Source organism: Balaenoptera musculus, chromosome 14, assembly GCF_009873245.2.
Source record: "Balaenoptera musculus isolate JJ_BM4_2016_0621 chromosome 14, mBalMus1.pri.v3, whole genome shotgun sequence".
Taxonomy (NCBI): domain Eukaryota; kingdom Metazoa; phylum Chordata; class Mammalia; order Artiodactyla; family Balaenopteridae; genus Balaenoptera; species Balaenoptera musculus.
The window spans coordinates 17,394,737-17,412,935 of record NC_045798.1 but is presented as its reverse complement, the minus strand read 5'-3'; the positions used below and the strand labels follow the sequence as shown (position 1 = coordinate 17,412,935).

The 18,199-nt window shown below is 37.9% G+C and overlaps 1 protein-coding gene across 3 annotated transcripts in view; it reads left to right on the top strand.

The window, feature by feature from the left end:
- The window catches only part of SPPL3 (signal peptide peptidase like 3), a 124,605-nt gene that overhangs the window by 54,572 nt on the left and 51,834 nt on the right, over positions 1-18,199 (top strand). For all 3 annotated transcript variants that reach the window (XM_036875049.1, XM_036875050.1, XM_036875051.1), the window contains exon 2: positions 17,846-17,923. In XM_036875049.1, the coding sequence (XP_036730944.1) occupies positions 17,846-17,923 (78 nt within the window). The remainder of the gene's footprint in view (positions 1-17,845; positions 17,924-18,199) is intronic.

Below are 18,199 nucleotides of genomic sequence, written 5' to 3'. Positions count from 1 at the left end.
TTCTCCCTTTTCTTCTGAGCTGTGTGGCTGACAGGGTCTTGGTGCTCCGGCCGGGTGTCAGACCTGTGCCTCTGAGGTGGGAGAGCCCAGTTCAGGACAGTGGTCCACCAGAGACCTCCCAGCTCCATGTAATATCAAATGGCGAAAGCTCTCCCAGAGAACTCCATCTCAACGCTAAGACCCAGCTCCACTCAATGACCAGCAAGCTCCAGTGCTGGACACCCTATGCCAAACAACTAGCAAGACAGGAACACAACCCCACCCATTAGCACAGAGGCTGCCTAAAATCATAATAAGGTCACAGACACCCCAAAACACACCACCAGACGCGGTCCTGCCCTTCAGAAAGACAAGATCCAGCCTCACCCACCAGAACACAGGCACCAGTCCCCTCCACCAGGAAGCCTACATAACCCACTGAACCAACCTTAGCCACCGGAGGCAGACACCAAAAACAGTGGGAACTACAAACCTGCAGCCTGCAAAAAGGAGACCCCAAACACAGTAAGTTAAGCAAAATGAGAAGACAGAGAAACACACAGCAGATGAAGGAGCAAGGTAAAAACCCACCAGACCAAACAAATGAAGAGGAAATAGGCAGTCTACCTGAAAAAGAATTCAGAGTAATGATAGTAAAGATGATCCAGAATCTTGGAAATAGAATGGAGAAAATACAAGAAACATTTAACAAGGACCTAGAAGAACTAAAGAGCAAACAAGCATAGATGAATAACACAATAAATGAAATTAAAAATTCACTAGAAGGAATCAATAGCAGAATAACTGAGGCAGAAGAACGGATAAGTGACCTGGAAGATTAAATAGTGGAAATAACTACTGCAGAGCAGAACAAAGAAAAAAGAATGAAAAGAATTGAGGACAGTCTCAGAGACTCTGGGACAACATTAAATGCACCAACATTCGAATTATAGGGGTCCCAGAAGAAGAGAAAAAGAAAGGGACTGAGAAAATATTTGAAGAGATTATAGATGAAAATTTCCCTAATATGGGAAAGGAAATAGTCAATCAAGTCCAGGAAGCACAGAGAGTCCCATACAGGATAAATCCAAGGAAAAACACACCAAGACACATATTAATCAAACTATCAAAAATTAAATGCAAAGAAAAAATATTAAAAGCAGCAAGGGAAAAGCAACAAATAACATACAAGGGAATCCCCATAAGGTTAACAGCTGATCTTTCAGCAGAAACTCTGCACGACAGAAGGGAATGGCAGGACATTTAAACTGTTGAAAGGGAAAAACCTACAACCAAGATTACTCTACTCAGCAAGGATCTCATTCAGATTTGACGGAGAAATTAAAACCTTTACAGACAAGCAAAAGCTAAGAGAATTCAGCACCACCAAACCTGCTTTACAGCAAATGCTAAAGGAACTTCTCTAGGCAGGAAACACAAGAGAAGGAAAAGACCTATAATAACAAACCCAAAACAATTAAGAAAATGGTAATAGGAACATACATATCGATAACTACCTTAAGCGTAAATGGATTAAATGCTCCAACCAAAAGACATAGACTGGCTGAATGGATATAAAAACAAGACCCATATATATGCTGTCTACAAGAGACCCACTTCAGACCTAGGGACACATACAGACTGAAAGTGAGGGGATGGAAAAAGATATTCCATGCAAATGGAAATCAAAAGAAAGCTGGAGTAGCAATTCTCATATCAGACAAAATAGACTTTAAAATAAAGACTATTATAAGAGACAGAGAAGGACACTACATGATGATCAAGGGATCAATCCAAGAAGAAGATATAACAATTGTAAATATTTATGCACCCAACATAGGAGCACCTCAATACATAAGGCAAATGCTAACAGCCATAAAAGGGGAAATAGACAGTAGCACAATCATAATAGGAGACTTTTAACACCCCACTTTCACCAATGGACAGATCATCCAGACAGAAAATTAATAAGGAAACACAAGCTTTAAATGCTACATTAAACAAGATGGATTTAATTGATATTTATAGGACATTCCATCCAAAAACAACAGAATACACTTTCTTCTCAAGTGCTCATGGAACATTCTCCAGGATAGATCACATCTTGGGTCACAAATCAAGCCTCAGTAAATTTTAAAAAATTGAGATTGTATCAAGTATCTTTTCCGACCACAACACTATGAGACTAGATGTCAATTACAGGAAAAAAACTGTAAAAAGTACAAACACATGGAGGCTAAACAATACGCTACTATGTAACCAGGATATCACTGAAGAAATCAAAGAGGAAATTAAAAAATACCTAGAAACAAATGACAATGAAAATACGATGACCCAAAACCTATGGGACACAGCAAAAGCAGTTCTAAGAGGGAAGTTAATAGCAATACAATCCTACCTCCGGAAACAAGAAAAATCTCAAATAAACAACCTAACCTTACACCTAAAGCAATAGAGAAAGAAGAACAAAACCCCCCCAAAGTTAGCACAGGGAAAGAAATCATAAAGATCAGATCAGAAATAAGTGAAAAAGCAATGAAAGAAACGATAGCAAAGATCAATAAAACTAAAAGCTGGTTCTTTGAGAAGATAAACAAAATTGATTAACCATTAGCCGGACTCATCAAGAAAAAAGGGAGAAGACTCAAATCAACAGAATTAGAAATGAAAAAGGAGAAGTAACAACTGACACTGCAGAAATACAAAGGATCATGAGAGATTACTACAAGCAACTATATTCCAATAAAATGGACAACCTGGAAGAAATGGACAAATTCTTAGAAAAGCACAACCTTCTGAGACTGAACCAGGAAGAAATAGAAAATATAAACCAATCACAAGCACTGAAATTGAGACTGTGAGTAAAAATCTTCCAACAAACAAAAGCACAGGACCAGATGGCTTCACAGGCGAATTCTATCAAACATTTAGAGAAGAGCTAACACCTGTCCTTCTCAAACTCTTCCAAAATATAGCAGAGAGAGGAACACACCCAAACTCATTCTACAATGCCACCATCACCCTGATACCAAAACCAGACAAAGATGTCACAAAGAAAGAAAACTACAGGCCAATATCACTGATGAACATAGATGCAAAAATCCTCAACAAAATACTAGCAAACAGAATCCAAGAGCAGATTAAAAGGATCATACACCATGATCAAGTGGGGTTTATCCCAGGAATGCAAGGATTCTTCAATATACGCAAATCAATCAATGTGATAAACCATATTAACAAATTGAAGGATAAAAACCATATGATCATCTCAATAAATGCAGAAAAAGCTGTTGACAAAATTCAGCACCCATTTATGATAAAAACCCTCCAGAAAGTAGGCATAAAGAGAACTTACCTCAACATAGTAAAGGCCATATATGACAGACCCACAGCCAACATCGTTCTCAGTGGTGAAAAACTGAAACCGTTTCCTCCAAGATCAGAAAAAAGACAAGGTTGTCCACTCTCACCACTATTATTCAACATAGTTTTGGAAGTTTTAGCCACAGCAATCAGAGAAGAAAAAGAAATGAAAAGAATCCAAATAGGAAAAGAAGAAGTAAAGCTGTCACTGTTTGCAGATGACATGATACTATACATAGAGAATCCTAAAGATGCTACCAGAAAACTACTAGAGCTAATCAATGAATTTGGTAAAGTGGCAGGATGCAAAATTAATGCACAGAAATCTCTTGCATTCCTATACACTAATGATGCAAAATCTGAAAGAGAAGTTAAGGAAACACTCCCATTTACCATTGCAACAAAAAGAATAAAATACCTAGGAGTAAACCTACCTAAGGAGACAAAAGACCTGTATGCAGAAAACTGTAAGACACTGATAAAAGAAATTAAAGACGATACAAGCAGATGGAGAGATATACCATGTTCTTGGATTGGAAGAAGCAACATTGTGAAAATGACTATACTACCCAAAGCAGTCTACAGATTCAATGCAATCCCTATCAAACTACCAGTGGCATTTTTCACAGAACTAGGACAAAAAATTTCACAATTTGTATGGAAACACAAAAGACCCCGAAGAGCCAAAGCAATCTTGAGAAAGAAAAACGGAGCTGGAGAAATCAGGCTCCCGGACTTCAGACTATACTACAGAGCTACAGTAATCAAGACAGTATGGTACTGGTACAAAAACAGAAATATAGATCAATGGAACAGGATAGAAAGCCCAGAGATAAACCCACACACATATGGTCACCTTATTTTTGATAAAAGAGGCAAGAATATACAGTGGAGAAAAGACAGCCTCTTCAGTAAGTGGTGCTGGGAAAACTGGACAGCCACATGTAAAGGAATGAAATTAGCACACTCCCTAACACCATACACAAAAATAAACTCAAAATGGATTAAAGACCTAAATGTAAGGCCAGACATTATCAAACTCTTAGAGGAAAAGATAGGCAGAACACTCTATGACATAAATCACAGCAAGATCCTTTTTGACCCACCTCCTAGAGAAATGGAAATAAAAACAAAAATAAACAAATGGGACTGAATGAAACTTAAAAGCTTTTGCACAGCAACGGAAAACATAAGATGAAAAGACAACCCTCAGAATGGGAGAAAATATTTGCAAATGAAGCAACTGACAAAGGATTAATCTTCAAAATATACAAGCAGCTCATGCAGCTCAATATCAAAAAAAACAAACAACCCAATCCAAAAACGGGCAGAAGACCTAAATAGACATTTCTCCAAAGAACATATACAGATTGCCAACAAACACATGAAAGGATGCTCAACAACACTAAAAACTAAAAATAGAACTAACCATATGACCCAGCAATCCCACTACTGGGCATATACCCTGAGAAAACATAATTCAAAAAGAGTCATGTACCACAATGTTCATTGCAGCTCTGTTTACAATAGCCAGGACATGGAAGCAACCTAAGTGTCCATCAACAGATGAATAGATAAAGAAGATGTGGCACATATATAGAGTGGAATATTACTCAGCTATAAAAAGAAACGAAACTGAGTTATTTGTAGTGAGGTGGATGGACCTAGAGCCTGTCATACAGAATGAAGTAAGTCAGAAAAACAGATACCGTATGCTAACATGTATATGTGGAATCTAAAAAAAAAAAAGCTTTTGAAGAACCTAGGGGCAGGACAGGAATAAAGATGCAGATGTAGAGAATGGACTTGAGGACACGGGGAGGGGGAAGGGTAAGCTGGGACGAAGTGAGAGAATGGCATGGACATATATACACTACCAAATGTAAAATCGATAGCTAGTGGGAAGCAGCCGCATAGCACAGGGAGATTAGCTCCGTGCTTTGTGAGCACCTAGAGAGGTGGGATAGGGAGGGTGGGAGGGAGACGCAAGAGGGAGGAGATATGGGGATATATGTATATGTATAGCTGATTCACTCTGTTATAAAGCAGAAACTAACACACCATTGTAAAGCAATTATACTCCAATGAAGATGTTAAAAAAATAAATAAAGCACATAGCACAGCACCCCACACATATTAAATGGTCAATAAAGCCAAGGAGCTATAATTACTATTAGGAATTTACAATTTGAGAGTTAAGATTGTTGGTGGTATAAAGGCAAGTGTACTGCTGGTTTTTATGTATTGAACTGTGCCAAGTAGTTTCCTAGGAATTAGATTAGCCCTGAAATGTTATGTCAGCTGAGAATTTTGGTTTCTAGGTGACAGTGCTACCGTAGGAAACAGCACTGGCATGCTCTTCAGAGAAGAAAACCTTTCAGTGGGAATCTATAATAGCTTTTTCTTTCTTCTCAACTCTCGGATTAAAATGATAGTCAATGTAAAGGAGAGACTAGAGAGACTCTGCAAAAAGGATCAGGAGCTACAGAACTTAGGAGGAACTGCTAACAGATGGGAGAAATGAGAACAAAAGTTTTTGTTTTGTTTTTTTTTTCTATTAAGCACGCACTTTACTAGTAGAAATGAAAAACTCCATAATAGGAAGGAAAAGCTGTATCAGAAATATAAGTGATTCAGACATGAATTCCCAAAGTATACAACCTCTCCTTCGCATAAACTAGTGGGATAAACATTGAACATAAGGAGTGAAATATAGAAATAGTGACGGAGGAATTTCTTCAAGAGGGGTGTAAGTGGAACCTGATTAAAGGAGCCAAAGATAGTGAACACATTTTTCCCTTTTGTAAAAGAGGAACATGTTTAACTTGGGGGTGAGAGCTGGTAGACCCATCAAGCTGCAATGAGCAGAACTGTATGATGGCTGGGCTTCCTTCTAGGGTCACAGCAAAGTCTGCATAGTAGGACTTCCAACTGAAATGGAGAATGCAGTGATGTTTACAGAAACAAAACAAACTATGAGTTAAGTAATGGCATAATCTCTATTTTACAACAGACTAGAACTTAGAACTGAGTTCCTGATCCCCACTCCCCAACCCCCCTTCCTCCCCCTCCAACACTTGTTCCATCTGTAGCCTTCCCATCTCTGTTGGTGGTGGCTCCATCTTTCCACTTGGTCAGGCTAAAACCATGGTAGTCATCCTTTGCTCCTCTTTCTCTCGTGCTCCATGTTCAATGTATCAGGAAATTCTGCAGAGCTTTATCTTCAAAATATAACTGGAATCAGATCACTTCTCACCATTACCATGACTTTTACCCCAGTGTCAGCCATCATCTGTCATCTGTCATCTTGTGCCTGAATTATCACAGTAGCCTGTTCTCTTTGCTTCTGCGTTACCGTGCTATAATCTGTTCTTTCCCCCAACAAGGTTGATATTTATTTACTTAGTATAGTTGATGTATAATATTACATAAGTTTTAGGTGTACAACATAGTGATTCACAGTTTTAAAGGTTATATTCCACTATACTAATTTATAATGAGTATAAATTTTTGACTGTATTCCTATATTCCCTGTGTTGTACTATATATCCTTGTAGCTTAGTTATTTTACACATAGTAGTTTGTACCTCTTAATCCTCTACCCTCTTCCCCTTCCCTCTCCCCACTGTTAACCACTAGTTTGTTCTCTATATCTGTGTTTCTTTTTTGTTATATTCACTAGTTGTATTTTTTAGATTCCACATATAAGTGGTATCATACAATATTTGTCTTTCTCTGTCTGACTTATTTCACTTAGCATAATACTCTTCAAGTCCATGTTGTTGCAAATGGCAAAATTTCATTCTTTTTTTATGGCTGAGTAGTCATTTTATTTATATATATTTTTATATGAAATATATTTTATATATATGTTCCACATTTTCTTTATCCATTCATCTGTTGTTGAACACTTAGGTTGCTTCTATAATCTGTTCTTTTTTTTTAAGATTTTTTTTTTTGATGTGGACCATTTTTAAAGTCTTTATTGAATTTGTTACAACATTGCTTCTGTTCTGTGTTTTGGTTTTTTGGCCGCGAGGCACGTGGTATCTTAGCTCCCCAACCAGGGATCGAACCCGCACCCCCTGCATTGGAAGGTGAAGTCTTAACCGCTGGACCGCCAGGGAAGTCATAATATGTTCTTAATACATCAGCTAGTCATCCCTTTTCCCCCTACTTTTCTAAAACTCAGATTTCTTTAGGTATAATTTACAAACAGTAAAATTCACTCTTTTTAGGAGTAGAGTTCTGTGAATTTTGACAACACACATAGTCTTGGACCATCATAGTCAAGAAATAGAACATTTCCATTGCCACCCAAAGTTCCCTTATGCCCTTTTGTAATCATCCCTCCTCCCACCCCCAACCCCTGGCAATTAGTCTCTTTTTTCTTCCTTCAGTTTTGTCTTTCCTAGAATGTCATATAAATGGGATATATTTGTAGTGTTTTGAGTCTGCCTTCTTTCTCTGAGCATAATGCATTTGAGATTCATACATACACAGTGCATTGCTCAGTAGTTTGTATCTGTTTATTGCTGAGTAGTTCTCCACTGTATAAAGGTACCACAGTTTGTTTATCCTTTCACTAGTTGATGGACATTTGGATTGTTTCCAGTTTTTGGCAATTTTGGATAAAGCTGCTTTAAACATTCACATTTAGGATTTTGTGTGGATATATATTTTCATTTCTCTTGGGTCAATATGCTAACTTGTTTACCTTTATATGACACTGTCAAACTGATGCTAAAGTGACTGTACCATTTTGCTATAAATTAAGCACGGTAAGAGAATATCTTACTGTGGCAGTATCACTACTCTTGCGCTTTAGGGGCCATTATTAAGTAAAATAAGGGTTACTTGAATACAAGTACTATGATACCATGATAGTTGATGTGATAACTGAGAAGGTTAAGTGACTAATGGGAGGGTAGGTATACAGAGTGGATATGCTGGATGAAGAAATGAGTCACGTCCAGGAAGGACAGAGCAAGACGGTGCAAGATTTCATCACGCCATTCAGAATGATGTGCAATTTAAAACTTATTAATTGTTTTATTTATGGAATTTTCCATTTAATATTTTCAGACTGCAGTTGACCATAAGTAGCAAACTGTGGAAAGTGAAACGGTGGATAAGGGGGTTACTACTATATTGTGAAATGGTTTAGAGTGTGACCTCTAGATCTGGGGACAGGCTGCCTGGGTTGGCATGCTAGCTCTTATTCCTCCTTGGGCAAATTAGTTCATCTCTCTGTGCTTCAGTATCTTCATCTCTAGAGCTGATAATAATAGTGCCTTTTTCAAAGGAATGTTGTGAAGATAAAATGAGTTAGATGTAAACAGCTAGTACAGTGTCTAAACACATAGTGAGAGCCCCAAGAGCATTAGCTATTGTTGTTGCTGTTACTGTTACTATAACAGCAGTTTTATTTCTCGGTCTCCTAGGCCTTTCAGATAGGGCTTCGGACACTTTTTAATGAATTACTCACCTTTTAAAGGTTGTTCTCATGTTTATTATTTACGGGAGGCCAGGTAACATTTGTCTGAGTGTTTGCGGCACCTGTGTGTAGAGGAAAACTGAAAGTTTTGGGGAATTTATAAAGCCCAACCTTTTAAAACACTGTAATTTAATCTCTGTTTGTAAACAGGCGTTTGACTCGTACTAAACCAACAGTTTTCTCTGAAAATATTCTCACAAGTGGCAGAAGTCTCCAACTATAGAATAGAGTCCAGCATCCTTTATAACTACCAACTAAAAGTAGTCTTTTCTTAGTGTGACTTTAAAATTTGGACATTCATCTTATGAATGTCTCACTTTTTGTCAAGATTAATTAGAAAATTCACAAGTAAAATCACCCAGGGCTTCTCATTATTGTTTAGGTTTCTAACAGTATATTTGTATTGGGGTTTTTCCCCTCCACTTGGAGCCCTGGACAGTAGTTATTTGATCTGAATCTTTTTAGAGGCGTGATAGTGGATTAATTCGAGCTAAAGACTTCAGTCATGAATTCTTTGTGTATATCTCTAGAAAAAAACAAGGGTATTAAATATTCTTGTTACTGCTAAGGACAGAAGAGCCCTCTCCAGACAGCTGAGTGTCTGCTTTTGGGAGATATTTAGCACAGAGTACTTTAGAGCTCTGGGCTCAAACTTTCTGGATTTGAATCCACACTTTGTCACCTACTGTGTTGTGAAGCTGGAGCTGGTGTATTGAATTAAGAACATGTAGATTTTGACCGATGGATGAGGGGGACAAACCACCCACACGGGGTCCCCAGGTAGTTTCCTCAGCATCTGAGCTCCCACTTTGGGGAAGTGAAATCCACAGGGTCGTTCTGATGGAGGGTGCAGTTTCAATACCCCCACACCAAGGAAATAGTCTTAAGATTTATTACTTACAGACCCAGAAGCAAGGGGATGCAGTGAGCCAGGGGAACGGCAGTCCTTCATCCCTGGGCACAAGCCAGCAGAAGATAGAGCAGGGTAGCAAGCACCTAGTACTTCTAAGGTGATTGGGGTGGAGGTTACTAACTTAGGTCTGGTACCCTTGTGCAGTAACAATAGTAAACAGCAAGGGTTGACATACTCTTTCTGTATAGAGTCCGATAGTAAATATTTTGAGCTTTGTGAGCCATATGGTCGCTGTCACAACTACAGTTGACCCTTGAACAACATGGGGGTCCACTCGAACTGTGCGGGTCCACTTTATAAGGCAGATTTTTCTCAGTAGTAAGTACTACAGTATTACACGGTTCGTGGTTGGTTGAATCCACAGATACAGATGAACCTCGGATACAGAGGGCCAGCTCTAAGCCGGCACCCCTAACCCCCACGTTGTTCAAGGGTTAACTGTTTTCACCTCTGCCAGTGAAGCTCTAGAGCAGCCATAGACAGTACCTGAATGAATGAGCTTGGCTCTGTTTATTGGAATAGCAGTAGGTCATGGTTTGTCCACTCCTGGTGTGTGGCAACCCATAGCGCTATATGTAGGCTGGTGACTCCCTCCTCTAAGTAATAACAACAGTCTTTTATTGAGTAGTGTGTCAAGTGCTGTATTAAATACTTTACATTATTATCCCCCTTCTATAGATGAAGTTAACTGAAACAAGTGAGGTGAATCAACTTTTTTTTTTTTTTTGGCCGTGCAGCGTGGCGTGTAGGATCTTAATTCCCCGACCAGGGATCGAACCCGGGCCCCAGCAGTGAAAGCGCAGAGTCCTAACCGCTGGCCTGTCAGGGAATTCCCTCAACTTTATTTTTTTTTCCTACAGTCATTGTGTTTTGTTTATGAAGAAATTTAAAAGAACAGCGTGGAAAACTGTTACAGGAAGAAGCAGGCTGAAGACCAATATATCACATAATCCCACTTTTATTAAAAATGGGACTCATCATTTCACATTTCTTATTATTTGAATTTTTTAAATAACACTAAATTTTTTTAAAATGGTGTTTAAGATCTGCACGTTAAGAAAAGGACAAAGAAGTGTTTGTGGTTTGTGATTTCTGATTTGGCTATACTTTTCATTTATTTTTGACCAAATGCTAGAAGCTTGTTTTACAGTTAAATGTAACATCCCATCTATAGTAGAATTTTATTTCAGAGAGCCAAATTTAAAGATGAAGGTTTTCTAAAACTTTAAAAGCACCAACATTGCAATTATATATGTATTTTAAGATTTATTTAGTCACATCACATCAATTGATATCTTGATTCAGCACTAAATACTATTGCAGGTAAATATTGCTATTCTGATTACTGATAACAGCTTTTCACATAGGAAACAGCAGCAAACTTCCATACCTTAATTCATCAAAAGGCAGCTAAAAAAAATTTAAGCAGCTACTATAACACAGGTCATATTTGAATTCCAGGTTCCCCAAACCCCATCCCACCCTCATTTGGAAAGCAACCCAACGTCTGCTCCTGAGCTTGCACCGCGTAATCTCTTGTAGGAAGAAATGCAGTGTTTGCTTCACAGCTGCCTTGATTATACTGGGGACTTAGTCCATAGGTTAGCTTTTCATTTTATTTATGGTTTCCTTTTCTGTGCAAAAGCTTATAAGTTTGATTAGGTCCCATAGCACTTTGTTTCTCTATTAAACATTACATTCTGCCGCCTTGTACAGTGTGTCTTTACTAGATTGTAACCTTCTTAAATGACTGTCTTACTTTTTGTCTTTTTGTATCTTAAACATGAATTTAATTTATTAAAATTTTATTTGATGAGACACCTATTCCATTACTATGCTTAGAATACATACTTGGTTTTTTCCCTTAAAATAAGAAAAGATGTGGAAGATAATTATTGTGGACCTTATGATAGACAATATTTTTGATAAAAATACAAATTAAATTCTGTTTCAGTATACTCCACCATGAAGAGAAAGATTGTAACATTTCTTAGGCCTGGAATATGTCATTTTCTGCATATTGTATTTGAAGCCAGATATTTTGCAAAGCACAAAAAAATTGTAGCTACCCTTGGTGTTTTGTGATGTGTTAGAATAGCATGTGAGAAAATACTAGCAGTTTATATAGCCAGGGCTTGTGGGGAAATGTATAAGGCAGCAGTTCTCAAATTGTGGCCTGTGGATCACTGGGGTTTACTCAGACCCTTTCAGGGAGTCTACAAGGTCAGACTATTTTCATAATGCAAATAAAGTTATTTGCCTTTTTCATTTTGACATTTTTTTTCTTGCAGTGAAAAGCAGTGGCGCGTTTAAAAAAACCATTGCTGTGCTGCTGTAACATGAATCAACACAGTGGCACCAAACTGAACTAATAATCATTGTATTCTTCACCACCATGCACACACTGCTTAAAAAAAAAAGAAAGGCAGTTTCACTTGGGGCAAAGCAGTGAAACTGCTAAGAAATTACCACTTGTTGCTTTTATTAAATCTCAGTCCTTGAGCACACTTGTTTTTTTCTAATAAAACGCAGAGTTTCCCCCGATTAAAAAATGGGCAGAGGACCTTCTTTTCCAAAGAAGATATACAGATGGCCAACAGGCACATGAAAAGATGCTCAGTGTCACTAATCATCAGGAAAATACAAATCAAAACCACAATGAGGTATCACTCACCCCTGTCAGAGTGGCTATTGTCAAAAAGACAAGAAATAACAAGAGTTGGTGAGGATGTAGAGAAAAAGGAACCCTTGTGCACTGTCAGTGGGAATGTAAATTGATGCAGTCACTATGGAAAACAGTATGGAAGTTCCTCAAAAAATTAAAAATAGAACTATCATATGATCCAGCAGTTCCACTTCTGGGTATTTGAAGAAAACAAAAACACTAATTCGAAAAGGTAATGCACCCTAATGTTCATAGCAGCATTATTTACAATAGCCAAGACATGAAGTAACCTAAGTGCCCACTGACAGATGAATGGATAAAGAAGATGTGGGGGCATATGTATGTATACATAGACACACACACTGTGGAATATTACTCAGCCATAAAAAAGAATGAAATCTTGCCATTTGTGACAACAAGGATGGACCTGCTGGGGGTGTTTAGCTTAGTAAAATAAGTCAGACAGAGGAAGACAAATACTGTATGTGGCATCTAAAAAACCAAACAAACAAACGAATATAACAAAACAGAAACAGATACAGAGAATAAACTAGTGGTTACCACAGGGGAGAAAAGGGCGAAATAGGTGAAGGGAATTAAGATGTACAAACCGGCAGTTATAAATAAGTCACAGAGATGTAATGTATAGCACAGGGAGTGTAGTCAATATTTTATCACTTTGTATGGTGTGTAATCTATAAAAATACTGAATCACTATGTTGTACACCTGAAACTAATATATTGTAAGTCAACTATACTTCAATTAAAATTTTAAAAGTTCTTATTAAGCACTTCTGCTATATAGTAAAATACCATTGGTTTTCTTAAGAAAAACACTTGTGCAGTCATTTAAAATGCTAGCTGAACTAGCTACTTTTTTCTTGGAACCTTCCATTTTTACTTGAAGGATGACTAGTGGACAAACTATGGAGTTATTCACACTTGGGTGTGTGGCAGACAGTTTCTCAAAAATGAATGAAGTGAGCCTGTTACTTCAAGGGGGAAAAAAGTTATTTTTGCCAGTGATAAAATTTGCATGAAAATAGGAATTTTGGAAATTTTGTGCCCATTATCATTAGCCTCAAGAGTGAAATTAACAGGGCTTCCCTGGCCGGCGCAGTGGTTAAGAATCTGCCTGCCAATGCAGGGGACATGGGTTCGAGCCCTGGTCCAGGAAGATCCCACATGCTGCAGAGCAACTAAGCCCGTGTGCCACAACTACTGAGGCTGCGCTCTGGAGCCCGTGAGCCGCAACTGTTGAGCCCACCTGCCACAGCTGCTGAAGCCCTCATGCCTAGAGCCTGTGCTCCGCAACAAGAGAAGCCACCACAATGAGAAGACTGCACACTGCAACGAAGAGTAGCCCCCGCTCGCCACAGCTAGAGAAAGCCCACGCACAGCAACAAAGACCCAATGCAGCCAAAAATAAATAAAATAAAATTTTTTAAAAAGTGAAATTAACAAATGTGGTTTTTCAGATATTGTGTAATGAAATGTAACAGCATCTGGAAGAGCTGCATAACTCAGTGACCAGTGTCTTCCAGGTGACCAATGCGTGATGTTACAAAATCATCCATGGGTAAAAGATCCATTCAACTGTAATATAGTCCGTGGGATTTTAATGTAATATCGTTTTTTTTTTTAATTCACTGATAAGGTTTCAGATTCCACGCTGCAAGTAACCTTTAAGAAATTACCACTTGTTGAATTTTAGTATAGTATCAAAGAAGAATATCCTCAGTTATCTGCAAAGGTTATTGCAATATTCCTCCCTTTTCCAGCTACACATCTGTGTAAGGCCAGATTTTTTTCCCCCCATAAAGTTCAACTAAAGTAACATACAGCAACAGATTGAATGCAGGAGCAATTATGAGAATCTGGCTTTCTTCTATTTAAGCCAGACATCAAAGAGGTTTGCAAAAATGTAAAAGGATGCCCCTCATCTAAATTTTTTGTTTTGGAAAATAGTTATCTTTCCTTTAAAAATGTAATTTATGTGCTCGTGTAATGGTTTTATTATATTTAAATGAATTAGTAAATAAGCATTTAAATTTTTTCTCACTTTTAATTTCTAGTATTGTAAATATCAATAGCTGTAACCCACAGGAACAAAAGCTCTCAGGGTCCTTGAGAGTATAGATGGTCTCAAGACCAAAAAGTTTGCCAAGTGCTATTCTAGGTCAGTGTGCAGGGTTGGAATAGTAGTTGCTTGGTTTGTTGGGTGGACAAGAATGCTTTCATTGTATAGCTGGCAGGCTGACACATAGAACACATTATAGAACAGAACTCTCTGTGTCTCAGTTTGGCATGATTTTTAGCAGGATATGTGTCTAAGCACTTGCTGGTAAAGCAGCTAGAAATAGATGCTTGACTGTGGAGCAGCTCCTAAAATCCAGCATGGTTCTAAAAATCTTAGGGTGTGAAATATAACTTTATATATGAGAGAACTTTCTGGTAGCTCTTTGTCTATTAAGACTTGGGGGAATGTAAAGAATTAATGGTTTTCGTAATGACCATATAAAATGTTTCAACTCAACAGCTGACCTATACTAATACTTTATTTGGCAAAGTCTTCAAGTCTGTTTTTAGTACGTTTGGCTAACCTGCTTTCAGCGTGTCTCAAATGCATGTATGTAGTTTCTTTTTGCATTTCTGTAAGAATTCCTTTACTTCAGAGTGTAGAGTAATTCCTCCTTTCTTTATCGTGAATCCAGCATCTCTGGAAACAGTCACTTCAATGGGAGGGCCTGAGAGATGATACATTTCTGTTGATGCTTTGGTAGAGTCTGAAGTATAGGATACAGAGGGCTGTAAAATAAGATTGCTGGCCTTTGATTTTAATCCATGTTCTGTATTTTATAATAAATTCTTTTGGTTAAAAGGCTTTTTGTAAAACTTCCATAATGATAGTTTGAGTTGAAATTTGTGAAATTACAAATAACACTGTGAAATAAATTATAACTTCTAATTATGTGATATTTGGTAGTTTGCAAAGTTGTTCAAACTTTTTAAAAAGTTTTATTATAAATTATAAAATACCATGAGCTATATTAGGAGTCAGTTTTAACCAGATTTTCTTGGTACAGATTTATTTGAAAAATAAACTGGTCCAGTATAGAAGAAACCATTAAATGAAACATCAGAACATTTTTTCTGAAACCATACATTTAGCTCTGCAGTGGGTAGCATGCTTATCGCCAGAAAGTGGAGATGAGAACTGTAGTGCTTATCAGTCTCTTCGTAAGGTATTTAACACATGGCCAAGACTGCACCTTGAAAAACAGATTGTGAGGAAAGTCAGTGACTAAGTATGGTTAGTCACACAGAGTAGAGCACAGCATAGAGAATCTGTGGAGGAGGAAGAGCTGGTTTAACCAAAATTCAACCCAGACTTCTAGAAGTCTTAAGTGATGTCTCTGGAGAGTCTCCATTGATTTGAGAGTTATAGCAAAAGAAAGAAACAATAGTACCAAACCTTAAGACACTGAGTTTGGGAAGTTTAAATGTTTAATCTACCTTTTAGGGAATGGCAATATTCTTCAGAACATGAAGGGTACAGAAAAGCTAAGTCATCTAAGTAAAACACCATCAAAAGAAAAGTGCCCCCCCACCAAAAACAGGCTCCCTTCATGTTTTATAGATCAGGAGTCTGAAAAACTTTTAAATTGCTTTTTAAAATGCCTGTTGGCCCTTAATTATACGAAAAGCTGCTCAATCTCACTTTAATTCACTTTAAAATTAATTACATCAGCAAAGTAATTAATGCAAATGAAAACTAACTGCTGGTAAGGGGTAGAGCAATTTAAGTTCAGGCAGCATCTCATCTGATCCTGCTGCTCTTTGAAGACACTTCATCAGTTACCGTGCTATCCTGGGTTTTCTTCCTCCTTCTCTGTTTCATTTTGTTTTCTTTGCAGCTCCTCCTCCTTTCTGATCTTTAAATTTCTGAATTTTCAGGCTTTCATCCTGGGTCCTCTTCTCACCCACACCCGTGGCTTCAATTACCATGTGGAAGGCTATGAGCTCCCAATATGTATCCTTAGCTTAGAGCTGCTTCTGAACTCTAGACCCAGATAGCCAACTGTTTCCTCAGCACATCCAGAACTTCAAATCTGCTCCTCCTGTTGCCTTTTTTGCCAAATGGTATAGCCATCCATCAGCTGCTTAGCAGAAACCTGGGGATCCTCTCTTAGCCTCATAAACAATCACCAAATCCTATTTTGTTGAGTCTTGTGTCTCTCTCATTCATCTGCCCCCACTAAGGAAGCCCCCCCACCCCTAGTTCTTAGGTAGAATCCACCTATTATATATTTTGAAGGTACCCTGTACTTGTTGAAAATTTATAACATTTTCAACAATTATATTCACTTGCTTATGTTAACTTTTGTTTTCATTGCTTTAGAACAAAATTTAGTTTTTAAATTCCTTTAGAAAAGACATTCAGGGATAAGACCAAGACAGTCTTGTTTTTTATTACATCCCTGGGGGCTAGCAGAGTGCCTGGCACAGAAGCATCATTAAATATTTACTGAGGGAAAAAAATGAAGAGAAATTTGTTTTAGGAAAATCCATAACATGAATGGATAGTGTGCACGGTGAATTCCTGAAGACAGACTTGCAAACGTTGGGAATTCCCTGGGACTCTGCGCTTCTACTGCAGGGGGCCTGGGATCGATCCTTGGTCCAGAAACTAAGATCCCACGAGCCGAGCGATGTGCCCCTCCCCCCCCCCCAAAAAAGATCTCTGATAGTCAAGCCATACAAGGGAGCTAAGGAATTGGCAGTAGGATTGAGAGAAGTAGGGTATTTGCGGAAGTGGAACTTGTGAGACTTACTGACTGTCGTCACATGTGGGAAGTAAGAGAACAGGGTGTCGAGAATGCTGAGGGAATCATATCATTCCTTAAGACATTTGGGTATGAAGGGAAGAATAATGACTTCAGTTTTGGACCTGTTGACTTTAAAGAACCTTCTGTGGGACACCTAGATGGAGAGAACCAATAGGCAGTTATAAAAATAAAACTAGAATCCAGGAGAGAGACACAGGCTTTACTTCATCACTGAGCAAAACCAGTAAAATACTATTGATAATTCAAGTGTACAGAGTTGGTAGATGTTTTGGTACTTTTTAACTTGGGAGTGGAAGCACATATTGCCTATCATACGGAGATGGCATTTTTTACATTGATGTCATTTAACATCCTGTGAATGTTAACTAATAATAGCTGTGAATCTATACGTTTACTCTTTATGTTAAGCTAGCAGATCTATGTTTTAATTATGTATTTTGTTAATGCTAATTTATACCTGTTTTCCTTCCTAAAGACAAAAATAAAACTTAGTGGGGTTTATAGAAATCCATTAGACTGTAAACTCCATGAGGACTTGCTGCCATGTGATTAAAATTTTTTTCCTCTTATTTCTCTAGGGCCTATTCCCTGGTGGATTCCAGTCAAGTGTCTACATTTCTGATTTCCATTCTACTTATAGTCTATGGTAGTTTCAGGTAAGATGCTCTCAAAATGGGATTGATTTCTATTGGAAGTGGAAGAAGCATTGCTCTGAAAATGTTGGCACCAAAACTTATTGCTTCTGTGAGGAAAAACATGACTTTGACAGGAATTGAGTTGAACAAGATAATTCTGATATTTATTCTTTGGTTGGCTTCTGTTAAAACACTTCTTGGTTTTGCTTATGGCTTTGGCATTTTAATGCAAACAAGCAAAAACTAATTGCTTAAATTCTGGTTCTGAAAAAAAGGATTCACGTAAATACACTCATT